Source organism: Balaenoptera musculus, chromosome 16 (assembly GCF_009873245.2).
Source record: "Balaenoptera musculus isolate JJ_BM4_2016_0621 chromosome 16, mBalMus1.pri.v3, whole genome shotgun sequence".
NCBI lineage: Eukaryota > Metazoa > Chordata > Mammalia > Artiodactyla > Balaenopteridae > Balaenoptera > Balaenoptera musculus.
The window spans coordinates 5,964,169-5,988,332 of NC_045800.1; the positions used below are offsets into that span (position 1 = coordinate 5,964,169).

At 43.3% G+C, this 24,164-nt stretch overlaps 1 protein-coding gene across 1 annotated transcript in view; it reads left to right on the plus strand.

The window, feature by feature from the left end:
* Positions 1–6,703: 6,703 nt before the first annotated feature.
* The window catches only part of ADAM12 (ADAM metallopeptidase domain 12), a 386,617-nt gene continuing 369,156 nt past the window's right edge, over positions 6,704–24,164 (plus strand). The window contains exon 1 of the mRNA XM_036827896.1: positions 6,704–7,170. Coding sequence (XP_036683791.1) covers positions 7,083–7,170 — 88 coding nt within the window. The 5' untranslated portion in view covers positions 6,704–7,082. The remainder of the gene's footprint in view (positions 7,171–24,164) is intronic.

Here is a 24,164-nt window from a genome sequence, read left to right on the forward strand (position 1 = left end):
TACGTCTGTGAGTCTGTTTCTGTTTTGTAAATAAGTTCATTTGTATCACTTTTTTTAGATTCTGCATATAAGTGATATCATATGATACTTTCATTTAAAAATAGAATGACAGCAGACCAGCTCCAGGAGCCTGTGACTCTCACTGAGAGAGGTACCATGATTCCCCCACCCTGGGGCCCAGGGGCAGGGGGTGGAGGGGTCAGACTCAGAACGGATTTCTGAGGTTGAATGAACAGGAGGTGATAACTAATTAGAAGGGTGTGGTTGAGGGAGAGAGAAAGGAAGGGGTCAGATATGACTTGTGTTTTGGGCCAGAATCAGCAGGGAGGAAAGGAGACAGAGGATCCTTGGAGTCAGAAGGACCCAGTGTGCAATCCCAGCTGCACCACTTTCAAGTTTTGCATTTGTGGACAAGTCACTTTCCAGAGCCTCTGTTTCCTCTTTAAAAGAAGAGTAATTAGCGAGATTTGCAGATCCTGGAGGCCTGGGGCAAGTAGATGCAGGACAGATGCTGTCTGTTGTGATCATTTTAGGTCTCCTCTGCATCACCGGCTAGGGGCTCATGAGAATGGGGGCCGTTGTCTGTCTCCCTAACCTGCACAGGATACAGAAGGAGTTCTGGGGATGTTTGCTCAACTTCTTTTCTTTATTTTTCAGCCCAGCCGAGGACAAAGAAAGCTGAAAAGTTGCTTGTGAGTATTGCTTCAGAATAGTGGAGGGAAAGGAATGCCAGCAATGCTTATACCCAGGCAGGCAGCGGTGTGCTTTCCCCACTGATAGGTGTTGGTAGGCTGATGGTAACGGGGGACCTGCTGAGTCAGGATGTGATAGGTAATGAAAAATGTCAAAATGCCTGGTAACTGCCAAAAAATGAAGAAGTGACATCAGACCCTAGACCGGAGCTTAGTGCAGGACGAACAATGGACCCCAGGCTCTAGAAACTGGAGTTTGCTTTTCTGCCTGAGTTCATCAAGAAGTTAATGGCAGACAAGAGCCGTGCCTGAAAGTGTCCATCGAAGAAGCGTGGGAAGTTGAGGTCCAGGAAGTGGACTGAAATAGCTATGGTGAAGAAGCGGGGCTGTGCAGGGGATGGATGGATGGATGGAGTGGATGGAGGGATGGAGAGGGAGGGAGGATGGAGGGCCAAACACACCCATATCAGAGTAGCCGGCCTCCCCAGAGCCACCCAGAATTGCTCCTTTGCCCCAAAGTAGAAACCAGTCCAGGCCTCCGAAAAGAAGTATAAAAGTCTCAACTACAGAGAGACACGCCACCGCTCTGCCCAATAAACCAGATGCAGGAAACCCGCCCTCTGCTTCCCTCGACCCCATGCAGATCCTTCTTGGAGCTCCGTGGGCACATTGGCCTCCGCAGTTTAAGAGAAATCAAGAAAACTGGATGGAGAGATCCAAAAGAGAGCAAAAAAACATGATTAAGAGAGTAAGAATAGGACCCAAGAGGCAAGTTAAAGAAATTGGGGTTGATGTGCCTGAAACAGTAAAGACAAAATGGGAACTGCATTCAAATACGTGAAGAGGGGCCACTGGCCAGTTATTCCCCAATTTCAAGAGCACAGAATGCGAGGCAAATGGCCTAATTTGTCACAGGAGAGATCAGGTAAAGAAGGGTTTCATAAATGTCTGCGTGCCTTGGAGTGGGCTCCCGTGGAGTTATGTACAATAAGCTGGCCTCCCAGGGAGAAAACCTGCTGGAGACGTGGAGGTGTGGAGGCCCTGGCTTGTCTCCAAGCACTGTCCCCCACCCCAAATCCCAGCTCTCCTGGCTTCCGGGAGCCCAGGCATCTTTTCAGATGACAAGTGAGTGGCCAGCCTGGACAGTGGGAGCGTCTTTGCTTTTCTCTGGTGGGTCTCTTCCTCCATGACCTTTAATCACATTTTCTCGTTGATGTGTTCACAATACAGTCGACAGCAAATGCCTGCAAGTTCTTTGGCACCTGGTAAAAAATGTCTTACAACTTCCGGCAGTGACAGTTTAGATCAGATCAACTGCGTGACTGGCAACCATGTAGTGAAAATCCTCAAGGAACCTTGATGGAACTCCATACTGTGGAGAGCCTGCTCTGGTTGTCGTCACCGTTGGCATGCTCAGGTGTGCTATCCATCACTGTGAGTTCAGTCCCTCATTCAACCATCATTCATAGAAGGAAGAGAGTCAAGATGTAGAATGAAGCTTATGTGCCTGTCTCCCCTTTCTGCCCCCAAAACACCATACAGAAGACATACGTATCTACAGATAGGTAACAGGGCAATTTGTGAGTGTAAACCAGGACCCTTGTGAAAGTGAATGGGGGGGCACCACTGACAATTATGCTAGGAATAAAACTGGGACCTATGGCCACTCCTATCTATAACTCTTATTCAAAGCTCAAAGACAAGAAGGAGGTTCCCTTGATATTGAAATTATCAGCAATCCTTGGAAGCTAGAAAAAATTAGTAGGAATGCTTGTTTTATTAAATATGCATTAGTCCTCTATTGCTGAATAACAAATTATCCCCCAGATTAGTGGCTCAAAACAACAAAAAGTCATTATCTCATGTGCAGTTTCTGTGGGTCAGGAATTCAGGAGCAGTTCAGTTGGATGGGTTTGCCTCAGGGGCTCTCTGGGGGTTGCAGTCAGTTGCTGCCCTGGGCTACAATCATCTGAAAACTCCACCAGGGCTGGAAGATCCACTTCCAAGATGGTGTGCTGATGTGGCCGGTGGCTGGAGACCTCAGTTCCTCATTTCATTTCTTCCCCATTGGGCTGCCTGAGTGTCCTCACCACACAGCAGCTGGTTTCCACCCCCACCCCCCCCATCAGTGAGTGATTTGGGTCACTCATGCCTTTCAGGACTTGTCTCAAAACCCACACACGGTCACTTTGGCCCTATTTTATTTATTAGAATGAGTGTCTAAGCCCAGCCTGCATGAAAAGGGAAGGAGGTGAACCATGATTTCTTGAATGAAGGAAGATCTACAAATATTTGGTCATTCTTGTTGTGAGTTATGTTTGTTTTCGAGATTCTCTGTTTGCCTTTCTCCGAGTACTGTCATTTCATTCTGCCGGTCCTAGTGATGGTGGGAGTGGATGGACCAGTGCAGCCAAGGGGCTATCTGAGCAGCTGGCAATTTGGCCATGTGGCTCTCTGTTCCTCTTGGGTGTTGTCAATCACTTGCAGTACTTCAAATGGGCTCTCTTGGGGGGTAATAAGTTCAGTACCACAGTAGGCATGTAAGGGGAAGTTGGATGGTCAGTTGACAGGGTGACACAGATAAGTATACATGGGGGAAGGGAGCCAGCCTAAGTGACCTTCCATGTCCCTTCTAGCTTGAGCATCCTTGAGTCCCTGATCCCCCCCAAGAGCATTCTTCCTTTGGAGTTCGGATGGGCTACTTAAGCACCGATTCTGTGCAATAATGGAAGTATCAGAGCCAAGAGGGGTTAATCTGTCCAGAGGAGGCTCTTTGGGGGGCAAGTTTCTGGAGGTGAAGGCATAGGCTCTTGAAGTGAGAAGATCTAAGAAAACAAAAGTGGACTTCATGTTATTATAGGCTGAGAGGATCATGAGTTTCAATCTCCCCAAGAGGATGGAATTAAAGCGATTTCCAAGAAATCTTAATCATGGGGCGATTGTGTTGTTTACTTTTGCAGCAAGCCTTGGGAACTGTGCTTGGAGATATAAAAGCTGTTTTGCGAGCCTGTGTCCTGCAGCTCCATCACTAGGTAGAGCGGCAAGGAGGCTTGACCCTTCCCTTACAGCAGAAATCAGGAGGGGCTGCCTGTAACGTCCTGCCTTAGCAACATTTGCCTCCATTTTTTCACTGCTTGGACTCAAAGAAGATTGAGCTAAATGTGAGCTTGGGTGAGAAATAAGTGCCCTGTTCATTGTGAATGCCCAGGCTGCGGAGCAAAAATAGCACACAGGAAACGGTATTGCAAAGGTCAATTCTTCTGGAAAGGAAAAGACAACGAGCCATCTATCTGAAATTTTAATGAGCAGACCCTGGCCTCTGACCTCATGCCATTACCCAACAATCCAGTATTGAATGCCATGTCAGCTTCCACTTCCTGCGGGGGCGGAGGCAGAGCTCCCGGCCAGAGGCCGGCCATCTGCCGGACATGGGATCCGCCCTCTGCCTAGCTGGCTGTTACTGAGGGTCATGAAGTCATCATGGATAGAGTGTCAGCCCAGGCTACTTGCTTCACAGAGATGGTGGATTAGAAAGTTGAAAAACCAGGGCTAGTGGATAGGATTTTCTTCCCTATCTTTCTTTTTTCCCTCTGCATTGACTGTTTCGTTTCATTCAGTCAAAAACAAACCAAGGACAGTCTTGGGGGCACATTTAGCCCTTTGGAGAGAGCTTTGCAGCTTCCAGGTTAAAAAAAAAAAAAAAGTTGGACTTCTATAGTCAAGAGCTGAATATTAAAGGAGAAAAAGAAATGGACCGTTAGGAGAGACAGTGTATAAAGCCCCCGGTCCAGTGCACAGTGCATATTACTTCCCTAGGAGTAAACAATTTACACCCGTCAGAAAGATTCAAGAGGCCAGCAGCTGGGGTTCATCCTAAGTGAGTCTCCCTCATTGATCTCAAAGGAGACAATTAAAATTCTCTTGTGCCGTGTCTGAAAGTTCTCTGGAGCAGGAACATCAGAATCACCTGGGTACTCGCTAAAACTGTCCTTCCCAGAGCTCTGTAAAAAGGATGCCAGTGTAAATGCCAAAGGGTTTGATTCTTAACCAACATGAGGAATCCCGTGGCTTGGGGAGGCGTCCTAGCTCATTTAATGCTCACTACCAGCTGGGAGGTTTGTATTTTACTTTCACTTAACAGATGCTAAACCTGAAGCCTGGAAATCAGAACTAAAGGACACAGGCTGCATCTGCAAATAGATCTGGTGTGGGCTCTGACCTACTTCTTAGCCCTGTGACCACAGGAAAACTACTTAACCTCTAGACGCTGCAATTTCCTCATCTGATCTTCAGGATTTTAAAATGAAACAATGCAACGGGAAGCACTTTAGCACAATACTCCGATTATACGAATATGTATAAATAACTAGTGGTTAACAAACCAGCCTAATGATTATTAAAGAGGCCATGTAACCAGCTCACACCATCAATAGTTGTTGACTGATCAGTTTGTCCTACCAGACAGAAGAGGTCTTTGAAGGCAAGAGGTATTTCTCATCCGTCTGGTTTCCCAAGTCCCTACCAGAGCGTTGCTAATTGCTGATTGAGCAAATGAATGAACAAAGCAAAGGACCAAGCAGAGGGGTGAGTAGTAGGGCTGGATTTAAACTGGGGCTTGGACCCAGGCCTGGCTTCCAGATGGAGTGCTGAGATGTCCCTGGCATTGAGAAGGGGGTCCCTGGGGCCAGTGCCTCTGGCTTTTGGTTTGTTTTTTTTTTAAAAAGGCCTTCACGTTGTTCAGAGGGGCCGAGCTGGTTCTTGGGAACACTGCAGAAACCTGGGGCGTGGGAGGAAGATAGGAGAAAAGCCACTTTGCAGTAAAAAGAGATGGTGAGGAAGGGAGTTCCCTCAAATGCTGCCTAAATGCCTCTTGGAATGGGGCTTCCCTCAGAAATCGGTGGGAGGTCACAGGACAGATTTCTGCCGGTGGTTCTGCCTCCATGCTGCACATTAGAATCACCTGGGGCTTTGGAAACTATTCCGGCTCCGTCCATGGCTGGAGATTCTGATTAACCTGAGTGGCGGTGTTAATATCTCCCTAGCCCTTAGGGTTCCGATAGGTGGCCACGGCTGGGGATCATGGTGGTTCCACAAGGTGGGGGCCACCCATCCTTGACCCCTCCTGCTCCGGTAGTCTGTGTAGCCCTCTCCTTGCTGCTTCCCGCGGTCTCGGAGAGGGCAAGTCCCGTTGTTAAAATTGCTATCATGTCTCTTTGAGGCCTTCCTAGGCAGAAGAGGAGGAGAACGCCAAGAACTCGGGCTGGGAGGCAAGGCCCTCCATTCACTTCACTGGTTTTTCCCAGACACCGGGTGGCCCCGGGCCCCGCGGCCTGTAGAGGCTCATTTCAAGGGCGTGGGAGGGCACCTGGGACTCTGTATTCTTAACAGACAAACCCAGACGTTTCTCACGATCAGGAGAGTCTGGGGAAAATCGCCGTGCGCTTTTTTTTGGGGGGTCCTGCCATGGAGGAGAAACTTGATCCATCTATCAACGTAAAACCTAAAGCAGTGGCATCGAAAGCAGAATGCCCAGACGTCGCGTGCCTGCAGGTCCAAGTTCATTCTCTCGCACGGGATGTCCGTGTGGGGGCTTAGGGGACGGGGCCCGGGGACGCCCGCCTGGGCGGCGGACAAGCCTCGCCGACCTGCTACCCGCGTTCCGGGAGCGCGCAGCCGAGTCATCATTTCCAGCCTCAGACTGGAAAGCTGGACGGTGCAGCCGCGTGTGCTCTTGGCAGCCGGGCGCCCGGGCCCCCGCGGCCACATCATCCCGGGGCGGGGATGTGTGCGCTCCGGACGCCCGCGCCGCCACCGAGCCACGTCTGTGCCGCCGCCGGGGCGCGCGGCCCGGGAGGCGCCCTGCCCCGAGCCGCCCCGGGGGTGGGCCAGAGCCGGCTCTGGGCGGGACCCTGGCGGGGGCCCCTGACCGGTCTCTAGGACCCGCGGGACGCCGCGGGCGGGCGGGCGGGGGTGCGGGGGAAGAGCCATAATTTGTTCCGTGGTGATGAGAACGGTGACTGTTGGTGTGGATCCATTTCACAGGCCTTGCCTCCTCTCCCCTAACGATCTTCCTCGTCCCCGGGCCAACTCGGACAGTTTGCTCGTTTATTGCAACGGTCAAGGCTGGCTCGTGCCAGAACAGCGTGCGCGCGCGCACACACACACGCACACACGCACACACACGCGCGCCGGGGAAAACTTTTTTAAAAAAATGAAAGCCTAGACTAGCTCTTCAGCGGCCGGGCGCTGCGCGAGGGGTTCGGAGTTGACTCCCCGCAGCAGGAAGTCCCTCGGGCCGCGACGCCCGGCCCCCGCTCGGCGCCCGCGGGGGATGGTGCAGCGCCCGCCGCCCGGCCCCGAGAGCTGCTGCTGCACGGAAGGCCGGCGACGATGGCAGCGCGCCCGCCGCCCGCGCCCCCCGCCCGCGCCCTCCTGCTCGCCCTGGCCGGGGCTCTGCTGGCGCCGCGCGCGGCCCGAGGTAAGTCGCCGAGCCCAGGCGGCTCCCCGCCGGTCCCCCGCTGTCCCCGCCCGCCCGCTGGGGACTCGCCCTCCGGGGGCACCACGCGCCGCACTGGGGGGGACGCCGAGTGGCGGGATTGCCCCGCGACCCGGCGCGCGGGGACGCAGCTGCGGAGCCCCCGGGCTCGGGCTCCCGGCTCGGAGGGGACCCCCGCCCCCCCGGGCCCCCCCACCCCAGGTGCCAATTCCCCGGGGAAGGAGGGAGCCCTTGGCTCCGGGCCTGGAAGCCGCCAGCGCGTAGCCCGGGTGGCCCAGCCTCGGGGCCGCTGCCGCGTGTTCTCCCATCTCGGGGATCGTTTGCCGGGGTATCTGTGTCTTGACAGTTACACGTGTCGCCCGGGATGATGCGCTTCGGGTCATCTTACCCTGTCCCTTAGTGAATCCCCCCATCTCTGACTGGTCAGCCCTCCGTGAGGTTTCCTGTGCACCCCTGCTCCCCCTCGGATACACCTGGGGGGACGCACAGTAACCGCGCAGGTGAGCCATCCGCGTGCCCGCAGGTGTGCCTGCGGCGTTCCACGGCGCTCTCCATTTTAAAAATGGACTCTTTTACCTACTTCCTTAATTTTCTTTCCCTCTTTTTCTAATTCCGGATAGCTCCCTAGTTGTCAGTGGCGGCTAGATTTGAGCAGAATCTTTGTTTCCCGCCACTCCGTCAGGTTCTCACCTAAATAATCGCTTAAATCAACCTTGTGTAAAGCGACAACTCATTTCCACGTTAAGCCAAAGTGTGGCTATTATAGCTGTTTTATAGACCTAGGTTTTCCCGAGTTGTATCCCCTTAAATGGGTACCTGTGGATCTTTTCTTTTTGCACAATGAGAACTCAACAGCAGGTGCCTTTTTAAAAATTCAGAAGTTTCTGCCGTCGCCGTCACCGCCACCGCCGTCTTTCTTGCCGCTAGAGGCGCTGTCGGCCCACCATGAAAGACTGGCCTTGGCCTCCCGCTCTAAATTTCTGTGATTCTGTGTAACAGGCATCAGTTTTCAACAGCTGGCCTCAATCACTAACCGTTACCACCTTATGGGTACGTTTATTTTGTAATTGCCACTGCTACCCTCCACCCCACCCACCTCCGTCCCCCACCGCATCTACTGTAATGTGTCTAAACCCAGCTCTCGATAAAATCCACACGGCAACGAAGACCAATTTGGGAATTAATGATTAAGTAAAAAGATTGCTCAAAGCAAGGAAGAAGCAATGAGAACGCCAAGAAAGAATACTGCTGACTGTTTAGTTAAAAAACTCTATGACCTGCAAGTGAAAATAATAGTTGTGAAAAATGTTTTGAAAGACTTTTGTACAGATGGGTCCTTTTGAGTATTTATTGAGAAACAACTTTTAAAAACTGAAACAGAATCTCAAAGTGTGCCTGAGGTGGTCTCGGACTTGACACATGCTCTGTACACATAAACAGAAGTCCACTGAGCATGGACAATACTTTTTTTTTTTTTAGAGGAAAATGTTTACTAAATCAAGCTAATAATGGGAAATTATTTCATGGAGGAAGGACTTTTATTATTTTATGACTACAGCTTTGGTAGAGGTAGTTTTTCCTTAGGATAGATATGACTCAAAATAGAAAGCTAGTTAAGCCTAAACATTTAGAATGGGTTACATGCTGTGATATCCCAGGATTCACTGCTTGTTTATCCTTGGATTCTCGGTATCGAGTTTTAAATCAATCAGTGCACCAAATCACAGCATATAATGAAACATTTCTTTGTGTTGGCAAGAAAAAGGGAGGAATTACTACTTGTTGAAGGCAGAGCATATTTTGGGGTTTGTCTCTCTGCATGTTACCCTTCACTGGCATCTCAGCTCTAACAGGTCCAGAACAGAACCCTAGATCCCAAACTGTCTACTCCTGAATCCATTTTCCACCCTGTGCCCCCATCTTTCCAACTCGGTAATAACATCCTCTGCCTTTTCCAGATGCTTCATGCAAACACTTAGAAAGTCATCCCGAGGCTCTCCTTTCCCTCCACAAGCCACCAACCTCCAAAATGTGTTCTCATCTACCCACTTCCCCCTGTTTCAAGTGGCCTTCCCCAGCCTTGGCCGCTTTTTTTCCCCTTCTTTTGATCTCTTCTGCAGAGCCTCTTATCCCTAGTGTAGTAGCCTCCTAACTCGTCTGCTGGCTTTCCCTCTTGTCCCTGCTCAGTGTACTCTTCCCAGCACCACAGCCAAAGTCATCAGTCTCAGTCATGAGTTGGATCATGCTGGTTTCCTGTTTAAAACTCTCCAGTGGCTTCCTAGGGCTCTTAAGAAAATCCAAACCTCAGGATAACCTATTTCCTGTTTTCCTCTGTTATCTCCTTTCTCACCACTCTCTCCCGTGCTCACGACTCCATCCACACTGGCTTCTCTTCTTTCTGACTTTCCAGTGTAATACCGCCGTAATAAAAAACTAATATTTAATGTTTGCACCATGAAGCAAATATTGCTTATGGTTGAGCCACACAGTGTTCTGTAATTCCCATTTCATAACTATTTCAACTTTTTTTTTTCCTAGAGTTAATAATTGCTTTGTTTTTGTTTGTTTGGTTTTTTACCATTTTGCTTTGTTTCTTGTGTACCAATCTCTACCTCCAAACCCTCTGGGAGAATCGTAAAACTCCATTCCATATTATCAAACACAATCAGTAATCTATTCACTATTTATTTTTTCTTGGTATTATCTCTCTTGGAGCCCTTTTCTTCTGCCTCCAGTGTGAACTGGTTACTTTTAGGCTTGCATGTCAACTGTTGTCTCAGGACTACTCTCTTGCCAAGATGCTGAAAACTCCTCTTACATCCTTCCTGTGTTGGATCGCCTGTTTTCTGAGCACCATAACTTTCTTTTTTAGTTTATATACCTTATTTTTGTGGAGCACATCTTCTAGTACTTCCGAAAAGGGCATGTGGGAGATAATTTTTTTGATAACTTGTTAGGAATGATTAAATACTTTCCATTGCCAGTAACAGAAACCTGACCACAGCAAGTAGTCCTGTACATACGAACAAGTTCCATTCCGGGAGTGCGTTCGTAAGTCCAATTTGTTCATAAGTCCAACAAGTTAGCCTAGGTACCCAACTAACACGATCGGCTATATAGTACCATACTGTAATAGGTTTTATAATACTTATCACCAAGTAATACTTTAAAAAAATAAATACAAAAATAAGAAAAACATTTTTAATCTTACAGTACAGTACTTGAAAGTACAGTAGTGTAGTACAACAGCTGGCATACAGGGGTTGGCACTGAGTGAACAGGCAAGAAGAGTTACTGACTGGAGGAGGGAGAGGAAGTGGGAGATGGTAGAGCTGAAGGATCGTCAGCAATAGGAGATGGAGGGCAAGCTGCAGTTTCACTCACGCCTGACGTTAGTGGAACCCATGTTCGTGTCTTTGAAAGTTCGCAGCTTGAAGGTTTGGGTGTAGGGGACTTACTGTACAGCAGGTTTTTTTTAATCTTTACATCCCGATCGTTTGTGAAGGAAGTGATGTAGTAGCTGGTGTAGCGAGTCAGTGATACTACTAGGCACCCGAGGTTTTACTTTCGCTTGTGTCTGCCATACTTACATGTTGGCTTTTGCTTTTATGCTTAATGCCTCATGGTCTTATGATAGCTGCTGTACATTTTGGCATTATATCTGCATCCTAGGCCGTAATAAGGCAAAAGAGGCAAAAAGCAGAGTCAGCAAATCTCTTTTATTGGGAAAATAAAAGTATTTCCAGAAACCTTTGTAGCAGATTTTCTCTTGGCTAGACTGTGACACAGGGCCACTGCTTGCTGCATGGGAAGATAGAAAAGTAAATATTTTTAGTTGTATACTTTGGTGTTTCAATCGAAACAGAGTTTTATGAGTAAGAAAGAAGGTTAGAATGTATGTCTTGCATGCAAATATATATATGCAAACCAGCAATTTTATATATATATATATGTATATATATATATATACATACACTCATATGTATTTCACCCCGGATATATATATTAAAGGTGGTAATATATATCACCTTTGATTGTTAGTTTATTTAGGAATAAAATTTCAAGATGGAAGTCATATTTCCTCAGTATTTTATAAGGCATTTCTACATTGTCTCTATGCCCATTGCCACTTGGGAAGTTGATAGCATGGTGATTGTTAATCCTTTATATGTAGTCTGTTTTCTTCCTCAAAGCTTTTATCATCTTCTCTTAATCCCCAGTATTTTTACATTTCATGATAATGTGCTGTAGCTAAGTTCTTATCAGTAGTCGTGCTGGGACTTTCTGTTTGAACTTTCATGCTGTGAAGTTCTAGTGTACTTTCTTTTATTATTTCTTCAATGATTTCTTCCTCACTGTTTTTGTCATGCTTTTTCTGAAACTGCTCTTAGCTGAATGTCCCAACTTCCTGCAAACATCCTCTAATTGTCTTCTTTGTTCAACTTTCTGGGAGAGTTTGTTTAATTTCACTTTCCAAACCTGCTACTCAAGTTGTTTATTTCTGCTACTGCATATTTAATTTCCAAGAAATGTTTCTTGTTCCATGAATGTTCCTTTTTTAAAAATAAGGTTTTGTTCTTTTTTTTATATATATAATGGATGTAAGGTATCGGTGAACTCTTGGCATGTATTAACTTTTACTTTTTAAACATTGTTTTGCTGACTTTATTCTCACTATTAGCTCTCAGATCCTCCCCCACTCCTGTTTGTTATAGCCTCTGGCTTTCTTCAAATGTCTGTATTTTGGCTGTCTGTTTATATTTAACAATGAGACACTAAAAAGCTGATTGAAATTTCTGTGTGCTTCAAAGAGGGGCTTAGTAACTGGTCTGCCTTCACTGGGTTGGGGGACCTCCATACATCACTGACTGTCTTTTTTCGTAGGCTGGTCAGTTTCCCCAAAGAAGAATTTTGCAGGTTCCTGCTGAGGACTTAAGCCTGGCTAATAGGGCCTGTGAGCTGAGTAGAAGAACAGGGTTAAGGTGGTTGTCTCACCCATGAGTGTGCTTTGCTTTTTTTTTTTTTTTTTTAAAATCCTTTTGCTTTCAGTTTGGCACTCTGCTACCACTTCTTCACTCTCAGCTATGCCGGGCGTCCTCGTGTACAGAATTTCTCTGCTTTAGTGTCTGCAGAAAATACATCTCCTGTCTGATGAAGTGGGACGGGCAGTCACCTAGCTGTGCTGGCTTTGCGAGGGACCTACAGCTCTAACTTTTCCTTGGACGGTCTTTCAGCCCAGCCTGTACTGACCATCAGAGGTGCCCACTGCCTCCCATCCCCAAGTCTTTCCAAGGTTCTTCTCATCCATCTCACCTTCTAGATGGCTTCCCTCTTCTCCAGGCAACAGGTTTCCAGTTCTCTCTCCTCTGCTGAGTAGGTAACCACTTGTCTCACCTCTTCGAAAGCCTTGTTGCTTTCTCTTACCTGTTCCTATTTTCTCTCCAATTCTTTGCTTTTTTAAAAGTATTTTTATGTTATTATTTATATTGTAGGCTTTCAGGAGGGAGTGCAGACAAACACCTGTGAGTCTGCCATGCACATTTAAAAGTCAGCCCAGGCTTTTATTACGGCACTCTATATACAGACATGTTTTTTTTTTTCCCCCTCTCTCTCACTTGTCATTTGGCTCTTTCTATTCCTTCCTTGTGGAAACGAAAATTACATCCAGTTTTAAATGTTTCAAAACTTTCTTTTAAAAATCTATAAATACTCAAAGTCAACATATACCTAATTGGATAGATGTTGCAGCTGTGGAAACTATAAGGATTTTTTTTTTTTCCTAAGGAATGCAGCTACATCATCTAAAGAAGCTAAGCATATTTCTTTTTGGTGTAGATGATGCTGTAATGAATTCATTACAGTTGTAAAAAAAATTTTTTTTTTTTTTTGTATCAGAGTATGTTCCAGAGGCCTCTTAAAGCTAAACTGTTCCTGCACTATCTATGATTTATAAAGACAGGTGTGAGAAACATCTTCAGATGTTCCTTCTGTACCAAATGGCTAGGCCTCTAGTCCTTTGGCTGCGTGCCCACTGAAAGCTATACGAAACAGCTCTGCAATATGTACAGTCCTTTAATTATCAGCTCTCTGGGTTTGAGAAAGTGAAGTTGATATAATCTATACAGAATGTTTTGGGAAATAGTTTCTGTGCACTTGTAGTAGCTGTTTCTTTATGTGTGTTTCTGTAGTATTTTATGAAACCTAAAGTTTTCATACCAGCACACGGTTACTTAAAAAAGGCAGTTGTTGAGTGCTTTGGTGCCAGGAGCTATTGCAAGATCTTTGCATGCAATATCATTTAGTCCTTGGGGAAGAATCTTGCCATTGGTCCTGTTAGCCCTCACTCTACAGAGGAGGAAACCATGGCTTCGGATGGTTGAGTGTCTGCTAAGTGGCTGATGCAGGGCCATCTCTAGGCGCTCTCGTGATGGGGACCAGGTCTTAGCCTAGGCGTAGTAAACATTTTGTCATCTATATACTTTATCTTTGAAATAATTATAATGTCTATAGCAATGAGATTGTAACGTAGTTTGCTTTGAAACGGAATGATAACGCAGTTCAAATAAGCTTTACTTGCCAGTTGAAATGTGTGCCTTGAATATCATGCTTTCTGACAAGCTGCCATTTCAGTCCTTATATTTACCTCAGCTCATTCTTCATCCTGGTGCCTTGTGCTTTATTTAATGTTCAGTATACCTTGCCTCCAATTGATCGATGAGATGGAGAAGCCAAATAATTCAGCATCATATTGATATTTTTTTATCCTTTAAGCTTTTATGTCATCCCCAGGTGACACTAAGAGCTCAGTTTCTAGGCAACCGCTTAAAGAATTGGGCAACCTCATTGGATTAACTGTGGGCCTTCCGTCTGTCCTGGAATCATTGACCTCCCTGATCCCTTTAGATGATCCATTCTTAGAACTGTTGTTGCTATACCCTGACATCTTCCCTTGGCAGGGCGTGGTAAATACTGGCCTGCAATTTGACCAAAAGGTTCCTTGTTTTGTGTTTTGCTATATTTGTGATTAAAGCCAGGATAGGATGGAGCATTTCTCATGAGATCTATGTTCACATGAATCTGAATGTCATTAGAGAACCTGGTTTTACTTTCTTAAATCCTGGGGGTTTTGGTGGTGTTCTTGGGAAACTGCATCAGAACTTAAGAGTCTAGGTTATACCTTAAAATGCAGCTGCACTTTGGTTGATGGAATACACGTATTCCTGAAATGAGGCAAGCTAAGCAAAATTTCTAAACTGAAATAATTTATTCAGCCGATTTCAGTATAATTTGAGATATGATCATGAAAAAGGTCATGAAAAAGAATTTTGACCCCATTATCCATTCCTTCACAAAATGTGAAATATTGTAAAAGTTGAAAAAAAGACATAGAATAAGTTACACATCCATATTGTTGCCAACCAAATTTTACTATAGATGCTTCAGAATTTTTAAAATTTAAAGATGTAAAATGTTAAAGCTTATCTGTAACCACTCCTGATTCTCTCCAGCCATCCAATTCTTCACCTTCTTTCTGAAAAGACAACCACTATTGTGAAATTGGTAGGTAGAATATATATATATGTGTGTTTATACATATACATGTATCCCTAATCAATATTTGATATTATTTATATATTAAATATTATATAAATGGTACCGTACTGTATACAACAGCCTTCTTCAACTTGCTTTATTTATTTTTTATATTTTTGGCTGCGTTGGGTCTTCATTGCTGCACGCGAGCTTTCTCTAGTTCCAGCGAGCCGGGGCTACTCTTGGTTGCGATGTGCAAGCTTCTCACTGTGGTCACTTCTCTTGTTGCGGAGCACGGGCTCTAGGCATGTGGGCTTCAGTAGTTGTGGCGCACGGGCTTAGTTGCTCAGCGGCATGTGGGATCTTCCTGGACCAGGGCTCGAACCTGTGTCCCCTGCATTGGCAGGCAAATTCTTAATCACTGCGCCACCAGGGAAGTCCTGCAACTCACTTTTCTAAAAATTAGTGTGTTTTTAAAGACTTATTCTTACTGATACATGTACTTGCTTCATTCCTTTTTTGTTGTTGTTGTTTTTTTGATTAAGCGATTTTTTAAAAAAAATTAATTAATTAATTTATGGCTGTGTTGGGTCTTCGTTTCTGTGTGAGGGCTTTCTCTAGTTGTGGCAGGTGGGGGCCACTCTCCATTGCGGTGCACGGGCCTTTCACTATCGCAGCCTCTCTTGTTGCAGAGCACAGGCTCCAGACGCACAGGCTCAGTAATTGTGGCTCACGGGCCCAGTTGCTCTGCGGTATGTGGGATCTTCCCAGACCAGGGCTCAAACCCGTGTTCCCTGCATTGGCAGGCAGATTCTCAACCACTGCACCACCAGGGAAGCCTCATTCCTTTTAATTGAATGGTTAAACCATAAATTGTACACTCCTGTGTGGATAAATATCTGTTTTCCCCTACTTTTTGATATTGCACTGGTGCAAGGATACTTGTACCTATCTCCTCATATACGGGCGTGAGCTCTAAGGAAGCTATTACAAATGAATGGCTGAATTGGAAGGTAAGCCAGTTTTCTACTTTGATGTACATTGCTACTTTGCTTTCTAAATTGGTTGCACCCATTTTCATGCCTACTTGTTATAGAGTTCTGGTTATCCATATTTTTACCAATACTTGGCACTTTCAGACTTTTAAATGTTGCCAAACTGGATGTGAAATATTTCATTGTTTTTATTGGTATTTTCCTGATTCCTAGAGACTTTAAGACTTTTCTTAAGAAATGTGTTTATATTGTTCTTTATGTTTCTTCTTTGGATCACTTATTATTTGCCCATTTTTTCTTTCTAAGTGTGGTTTAAGAAATCCTCTCTTTCCTGAGCTCCAAAAGAGATTTTTATTATTTCTTCTAAGTTTTAACTTTTTGCTGTTCACTTTTAGTATAACTGGAACTTATTTTTATTTGTTGTATGAAGGCATGGTCTATTTTGCCTCATATAGATAAGATAACCAACCATCCTAGTAACATTATTGAATCCTTTCCTCCTTCTGATAAACACCAAGTCTAGACAGATATGCTTCTGGGTTCCTCGTTCTGCTGGACTATTTTTTTTATCCATTTTCAGTACCATACTATTTTCAGTATTCTGTACTATAACGAGTCTTACATATTTAGATTGGTTGGTATATGGTGGTATAGGGGGCAGACAGTGGGGTCAGCTTGGCGTGGTTTGCATATCAGCTCTGTCACCTACTGACATGTGACCTTGGGAAGGTGAGTGACCATCCTGTGTTGTTAGGACTTTTCCAGTTTCAATACTAAAAATCCCACATCTCAGGACCCCTCAGAGCTGGGCAAACCATGATGGTTGGTCACCCTAAACCTCAGTCAAATTATGAAAACTCTTTTTTCCCCAGTTATTCCCTTTATGAAATGGTGATAATAATAGTATCTGCTCCCATGGGGGGTGTGTGAGGAAGATTAAATGAGATAATACATGGAAAGTGCTTTGAACAGGGCCTGGCCCATGCTAAGTGCTCAAAAAGGTTAATTTCCTCTTCCTGTCTCCCTTCCTCTCCTTTATAGAATTGTCTTGAGTATTCTTGAAACGCTAGTATCTCATATGAACTTTAGAATATCCTTGCTAAGTTCTTCAAAATACTCAGTGGGAACTTACAGATTAATATGGGGAGACTTGACATTCCCATGACATCAAAGCTTCCTGCCATAAATGTGGTCGTTTCTTTATATGTTTTCTTTAATTTTATTCAGTAAGTTAAAAAATTTTCTGAAGTTCTTGCACATCTTTGTAAGATATATTTCAGCGTACTCTAAGTACTTACTAGATTCACTGTTATTCTGAAGGCATCACTATTTTTTTTAATTAAAAAATTTTACTACAGCAAATTTTAAACATATGCAAAAGTCGACAGACTGGTATAATGAACACTCATGTGTCTATTACTCAGCTTCAACAAGTACCAGCTCATGGCTATTCTTGTTTTATCTGTGGAATTATATCTTTTTAAAAAGTTCTAATTGATATTTTCTTTTTCAGTATGAATAAATGTTACTGATTTTTGTACTTTGATTTTGAATTCGGCAACCATGCTTGATTTTTATTAGTTCTAATAGTTTGTAGACTAACTTCATAGAAATTCTAATTATCATCTAAAAATGATGGTAATTTTTGTTTTTTCCTTTACAGTTCTTTTACATTCTACCTCTTTTATTTCTTTTCTTTCATTGGCTAGCACCTCCACTACAATGATAAACAAAAGTGGTGATTGCAAATGTCTTTGGTTTTTTCCCCCCCAACTTTAATGAGAATAGCTTTTCACCATTGATTAAGATGCTTACTGCAAAATTTTGCTATGTATGTCATTTAATCTTTTTTTAATATAAACTAAGAACATTTCTCTATACTGCTAGTTTGCTAAAATGTTTTCTTTTTAACATATAAACATGGTTGTTTAATTTTTTTAAAAAACTTTTCCTCAGCATCTTGTTGGCATGATTACTTGTTCATTTGTTGGGTTTTTTTCCCCTCCTCTATTCCGTTAGTAGTGTAGTGAATTATATTAATAGATTTTATGTTGTTAAACCATCCTTGAATTCTTAGAATAAATCTTCCATGATTTGGGTGCATTTTTAAAATACAGTGTTGGATCCCATTTACTAAAATTTTATTTAGGATTTTAGCCCCTGTAGGACAATGTTGATAACCACCATTAGTCTTTAATTTTCCTTTCTCCAAATATCTTTTAGTTTTCATTTCAAAGCTTTACTATTAGCCTCAGAAAGTGAGTTAGGGAGTTTTAGTTACATCTTTTTCTATTCCTAGGACAGCTTAGGTATAAGAGGTTATTTTTTCCTTAACAGTTGTTGAAACTTGACTTAATATCATCAAAGCATGGTGTTTTTTCATCCGAAATCTGATAGTTGATTTAATCTCCTCAAGGGTTATAGTACTATTCATATTATCTCTTTCTTTCTGAAATAATTTTGCAGCATTTTTCTTTTGTTGATCTTTTATTTTTGTTTTCTATTTCATTAATTTCTGTCCCTTTCTTCTACTTTCTTGGGGTTTATACTGTTATTCTATTTCTCACTTCTTCTGAAAGCTCTTTCATTTAAGCTGAACTTTTCCCTCCAATTACTGCTTTCATTGTTTTGCTGTTAGGTTTGTGTTATCATCATGGCCAAAATAATCTATACCTTGCATTATGATTTTTTGAGTGTGAAGTTATTTAGACATATGTTTTGATCGGTGTGCATGTGAGAGAGTGTGCGTGTTTTACTTTCTAAATGGTTGGGTAAGATTAGTTATCTTTGTTGTTGATATCTGATTTTATTACACTGGTGTCAAAGAAAGCGATCTGTGTCCTGTTGACTCTCATGCATTTGAAATTTTCCTTATGAGCTAATACATGGTAAATTTTTATAAAAATTACATGTGTGTTTAAAAATAATGTATATGCTCTAAGTATTGGGTATAGGGTTCTAGATATGTGAATTACATTAAGCTTTTTAACTGATGTCATATCATATATTATGACTAACATTTCTCATTCAGTATTTCTGTGTCTAGGAGAGGTTTTAAGAATCTAATATAATCATGGATTTTCCATTTCTCCTTGTAATTCTTTCAGTTTTTGCATCATACATTTTGAGGCTAGTTTGTTGGGTCTGTTCAACTGTGTACAGCTCCAGATGTGTCTAAGACAAATATTACTGTATCAATTTTCTTTGGGTTAATATTTTTCTGGTATGTCTTTTCCTATCTCTTTACTTTCAAATTTTCCATGTCATTATCTTTCACATATGTCTATTATAAACAAAATATGCCTAGATTTGAAAACTTTATAATTGCTGTCTCTTAACTCACTAGGTCCATCCCTTCATGTGTATTGTGACCTTTGATGTTTTTGAACTCATCTTCCATTTTGTTCTCTATTTACTAAAAGTTTACTGAATTTTGCTATTTTTAGGCACTTTTATTTTTCTGTCTCCTTTTATATTGCTGAAGGATTATTCACACCTACTTCTCTCCAGCTCTGTTAATTTAGAGGTTATATATCTGGTTTCCACAATTTAGTAGTACTGTTAAATATCAAACGTTGTGCTTCAAGTAACAAAGTGTAAAGGTAGCCAGTGACTCTGGCCACCTCCCAGATACCACCACTGGCCAAGAATGCTTCCGTGTCTTTCATTGTCTCTCCCATTTATTATTATTGCTGTCTAGCATTTTAGTCTACCACTTTGAAGCACATCTCTCATCAAAAAAATATAGTGGGGTGGTGGTAGACTTTGCTTTTGTTTTTAGTAGTGCAGGCTTATTTTGATGTATCCAGTGTAACCAGTGCCTTTTTTTTCCATCATGGCTTCTTGCAAACCTCTTCTGCCTCTTGGATTCAGTTTGCTTTTTATCAAAATCATGTTGCGTTGAAGGTCTGTGAATAGCAAATGCTCTGTATTTGTTTGACTGGAAAATGCTTGTTTTCTCTTTTTCTGAAATGTTAGCTTAGCTACATACAGAATTCTAGGTTGACAGTTACTGTCTTTTAGCAGGTATTACCAATGGTATGCTGGCCTCTACTGTCGCTGTTGAGACATCTTTAGTTTAATGATTATTCTTTTGCACTAGACCTGCCTTTTTATCTGGTTCCTTTTAAGGTTGTCTTTTGTTTGTTTGTGGTTCTGTAGTTTTATTGTCATGTTTTTTGATACGGACTCATTTTTATTTTATGTATATCTGATCTTGCCATGCTTCTTAAATCCAATCAAATATAGAAAGTTCTTAGTCATTATCTCTTCAATGACTGTCTTGCCCTTATTTTCTCTATATCTCCTTTGGAACTTTTTTATATGTAATTGGATCTTATCATTCAGTCATGCTGTTTCTCTTTGTCTCTTTATCACTCTGCTTTACATTCTGGGTGATGTCTCCCAATCTAGATTCAATTTCATAATTCTCTCTTGAGCTGTGTCCAGGTTGCTGTTTACAGTCTATGGACTTACTTTGCAATTTCCAATGCCTTTAATTTTTCATTTATAGAAACTTAATTTTTAAGGTTCTTTTTTAAACCTGATAGATCATTAAAAATAATGTCCTTTTGCTGTCTCCCATTATGGCTTCTGTGTTTTCTTCTACATCTTTAAAACTTTGGGATGCATATGTTGTTATCCCTCTTAGATTATTCTGTTGTCTCTAGTTCTTAGGGTGCTGAATCTGTATTGTCATAAATTATCTCTTCCAATGCCTTGCAATTTTGAATTGTGAACTCATTTTCAGCTTTTTCCTTTCCACCACTATCCCCTCCATGAGCGTCCTATGCACCTGGGATTGTGAAAGGACCAGTAGAGCAGAGTTTTACTTATGATAGGTGTTTCAAGGGTTTTACTCATCTGAGGCCAGTTTTTATGTTAATTTCTCATCTTGGGAATCTTACACCACATACTTATTGTAATTTTGGTCTCCACACCCATGTGGACGCTTGAGGTTTTGATTTCTCTCAGGAGACTGCCTAACTCTCACCAGCAGTCTGGGTAAACATAGCCACTTTGCAGTTTCCCTGGGGCATTTGGTAGAGTTTTTCTAGCCCCTTGAACTTGGGAAGGACAGTCCTGCAGAATGCTGGCTTTCTGCAAGGATCTCAGCTCCAGTTTCCCATCTCGTGTGTTCCAATCATACCTCCTGTCATTAAAATTACAGCTCCTAGACTGAAGGCCTGTATCTACTGTGTCTCCTAGATTTCCATGGTGTTGGCAGTGTTTGAATGCTCTGGCTATGAATTCCTTTTTTATTTATGGGTCCTGGTAATTTCCTTTCCTTTCTTTCTAGTTTAGTTATGTATGTACTATAAAAATGTCACATTTTATTTAGCATTTTTTATGTGTTTGCAGTGGGAAGGTTTTCTATCTGCATTAGTTCAGTTCACCACCACGCTTTCGGAACTGGAAGTCCCCAACATTTATTCTTTGATTCTCTAAGTCAGTATATTTGCCTGCTGTCATCCTGGATTTGTACCAGGGGCTAAGGATACGATGGTGAGAAAAACAAATGCAGACCTTCACCCCCTGGCATGTGGAGTGAGTGGATCCTAAGGATGTACAGAAGATGAGTCGAACCCGCCCAGTACCCTGATTCTTGGCTTCCAATACTGCTCCAAAAGCTCGGTCAGAAAAGCGAGTCAGCTGCTCTCCTGCTGGTATGTTAGTCTTTGCCTTGGCAGCTGCAGGGGTGAGATGTGCTGATGATGGGGCCAAGCTGGGCTTTGGGGGTGAAGCCATCAGCTGTTCCCATCTCCCTCTGGCTGAGGCAAAATGAGAACAGCTGGGAAACAAGGCCGGCACACCCTCCCAGAAGCCATTCCTCTGCCAGCGCAGGTGTCAACAGAATTCCATTCATATGAGCCTTCCAGGAGCGTATATCAAATTTGTTCCATGCTTTAAAATTCTGATACAGAGAGTGGATTGTATAATGGGGTGAGCTGATGATTGAAACCCTCATCTGTATACCTTTGTACCTTTTGGAATGAATAATATGATCCCATAGAGATTGATGACTCTGCTGATTTATCTAGAAAAATCAGACGCCTGATTTGTCATGAAAATTTGGATGTGTCAGATTTTGTCTACTCAGTTCATTAAGATTTGTTTCCAATTTCTTAGTAGGGAAAGTCTTATTCAGCTGTAATAGATGGTCCTCCTGAAACTTCCTCTCAAAGCTGACACACGTTTCAGTCTCTTTTTCTTGTCTCTACTCACCCTTCAAGTGCTTTTTAACCCTCATTCTCCACTCAACACAGCTGAGGGCCACACTGTTGGTTACAGAGGCCCAGTAAGAAAGTGATTCCAGCAAGGGTGGCAGAAGGGACTGGCTAGGATGTAGTTTGAAAAGCCAAGTCAAGACAGCTGTCTAGAGCACAAAAGATCCCTAAGAGAAGCTTCTGCTTCTCTTATGGGCATAAATGGCATCAAATAATGAGATTTCTTTGACTTACCTCCCCTGATGTCACTTCCATGTGGATTTCATGTGTTCTCCTGCTGTAGTGATGAAATTGAAAGCTCGCTGGGATCTTGGCCAGAATTCTGGAGTGAGAAGGCCTGGCTCTGAGTTCTGACTTGGCCTCTTTGTAGCTGTGTGACCTTGAGAAACCTACTCAGTCTGAACTTCAGTTTCCTTATTCGTCAAAGAAGAGTAAGGAGATAGCTTATCTCACTGGGTTGCAGAGACCATTGAATGAGGGAAATGTTGGAAAAAGCATTCTGTAATTTATTTATTTTTTTAAATTTTAATTGGAGTATAGTTGCTTTCCAATGCTATGTTAGTTTCTACTGTACAGCAAAGTGAATCAGCTATACACGTGTATATATCCCCTCGTTTTTGGATTCCCTTCCCATTTAGGTCACCACATAGCATTGAGTTCCCTGTGCTATACAGTAGGTTCTCATTAGTTTTCTATTTTATACATAGTACCAATTGTGTATATAAAGCATTTTGTAATTTAAAGTCTGCCCTTTAGCTTGTGGGGCACATGGTCCCCCTGGCCCTTCAGTGACGTGGATTTGCTCTCCTGTCTTGGGAGGCGCACATTTCTCAACGTCAGCCACCCTCCCCTCCGGCTCTTGGTAGATGGGTGTACAAGTTACCCCCAAAGGTCAACAGAGGTTTGGGAGAGCCGGACACTTTTGCTCCTTTTTTTCCCACCTTAAATCTCATGTTTCATTCTTTGCTTTTATTGACCTTGGGTTAGGGCATGTCTTTGTTAACAAGGACCATTTGAGATTGCCTTAATAGTGTCAACTCTTGCAAATATCATTTAGTCATGGCAAACAACATGTGTGTTAGTTTCCTACTTCTGTATTGTATGGGGCACATTATGGGCGGGACATCAGGGTTGGAGAAGGAGACCCAGGCCAGGGTCATTTTCCCAGCCCCCCAGCTTCTTGGCTTCTCGAGAAAGGGGTTTGGGAGGATGACTAAGAGTAGAATTGCAAGGAAAATAAAATTGAACATGCTTATTGGGGTGCTGGGTGGGTGTTATTAAGAATTGCTGTAGGGATAGAAAGGAATCCTTCCCATTTTATGGGGGAAGCATAGATGTACGCTCTTAACTTTTGTGTGAATTACCACTTAGAGTATGTGATTACAGCAGTGCAGCCAGTGAGAGGCTCTGCATCCTTGCGGTTCCAGTGAATGCAAATTTAGAGCATTCCAGAATCTGACAGAAATGTTCCACCAAGACTGAATGGTGTTATTTTCCCAATTTATAGAAAAAAATAAATCAATGGAAAGATATTTTCCCCTGCTGCCAAGATTGTTTATCTCCATAATCTTTCTTTTTTTTTAAATTAATTAATTAATTTATTTATTTTTGGCTGTGTTGGGTCTTCATTTCTGTGCGAGGGTTTTCTCTAGTTGCGGTGAGCGGGGGCCACTCTTCATCGCGGTGCACAGGCCTCTCACTGTCGCGGCCTCTCTTGTTGGCGGAGCACAAGCTCCAGACGTACAGGCTCAGTAGTTGTGGCTCATGGGCCTAGTTGCTCCGCGGCATGTGGGATCTTCACAGACCAGGGCTCGAACCCGTGTCCCCTGCATTGGCAGACAGATTCTCAACCACTGCGCCACCAGGGAAGCCCCCCGTAATCTTTCTTAAACTGTTGGTTCCAGCTACCATCTCCCCTGAGTTACAAAGAAGCAAATGCATTTTCAAAAATGTCCACTCAGTCTTAGTTCAACATATTATTGGACAACACCCAAGGGCTCCTGGTTACAGTTTTACCTTTGTGCCTGAATAACAGTCATAGTTCCTTATGGTAATTGCTCATACTTTGAGGACAGAATTAAGGGATTCCATACAGGCGTTTTGCTTTTGTGGTTTCTGTATACTGGCACTGTTCCGTGAGCTTTACTTTGTTCTCAGTCCATCCTTGCCACTCACCTGGGAGGTAGATATATGGTCACTGTCTTTTCCAGATAGGAAAGCT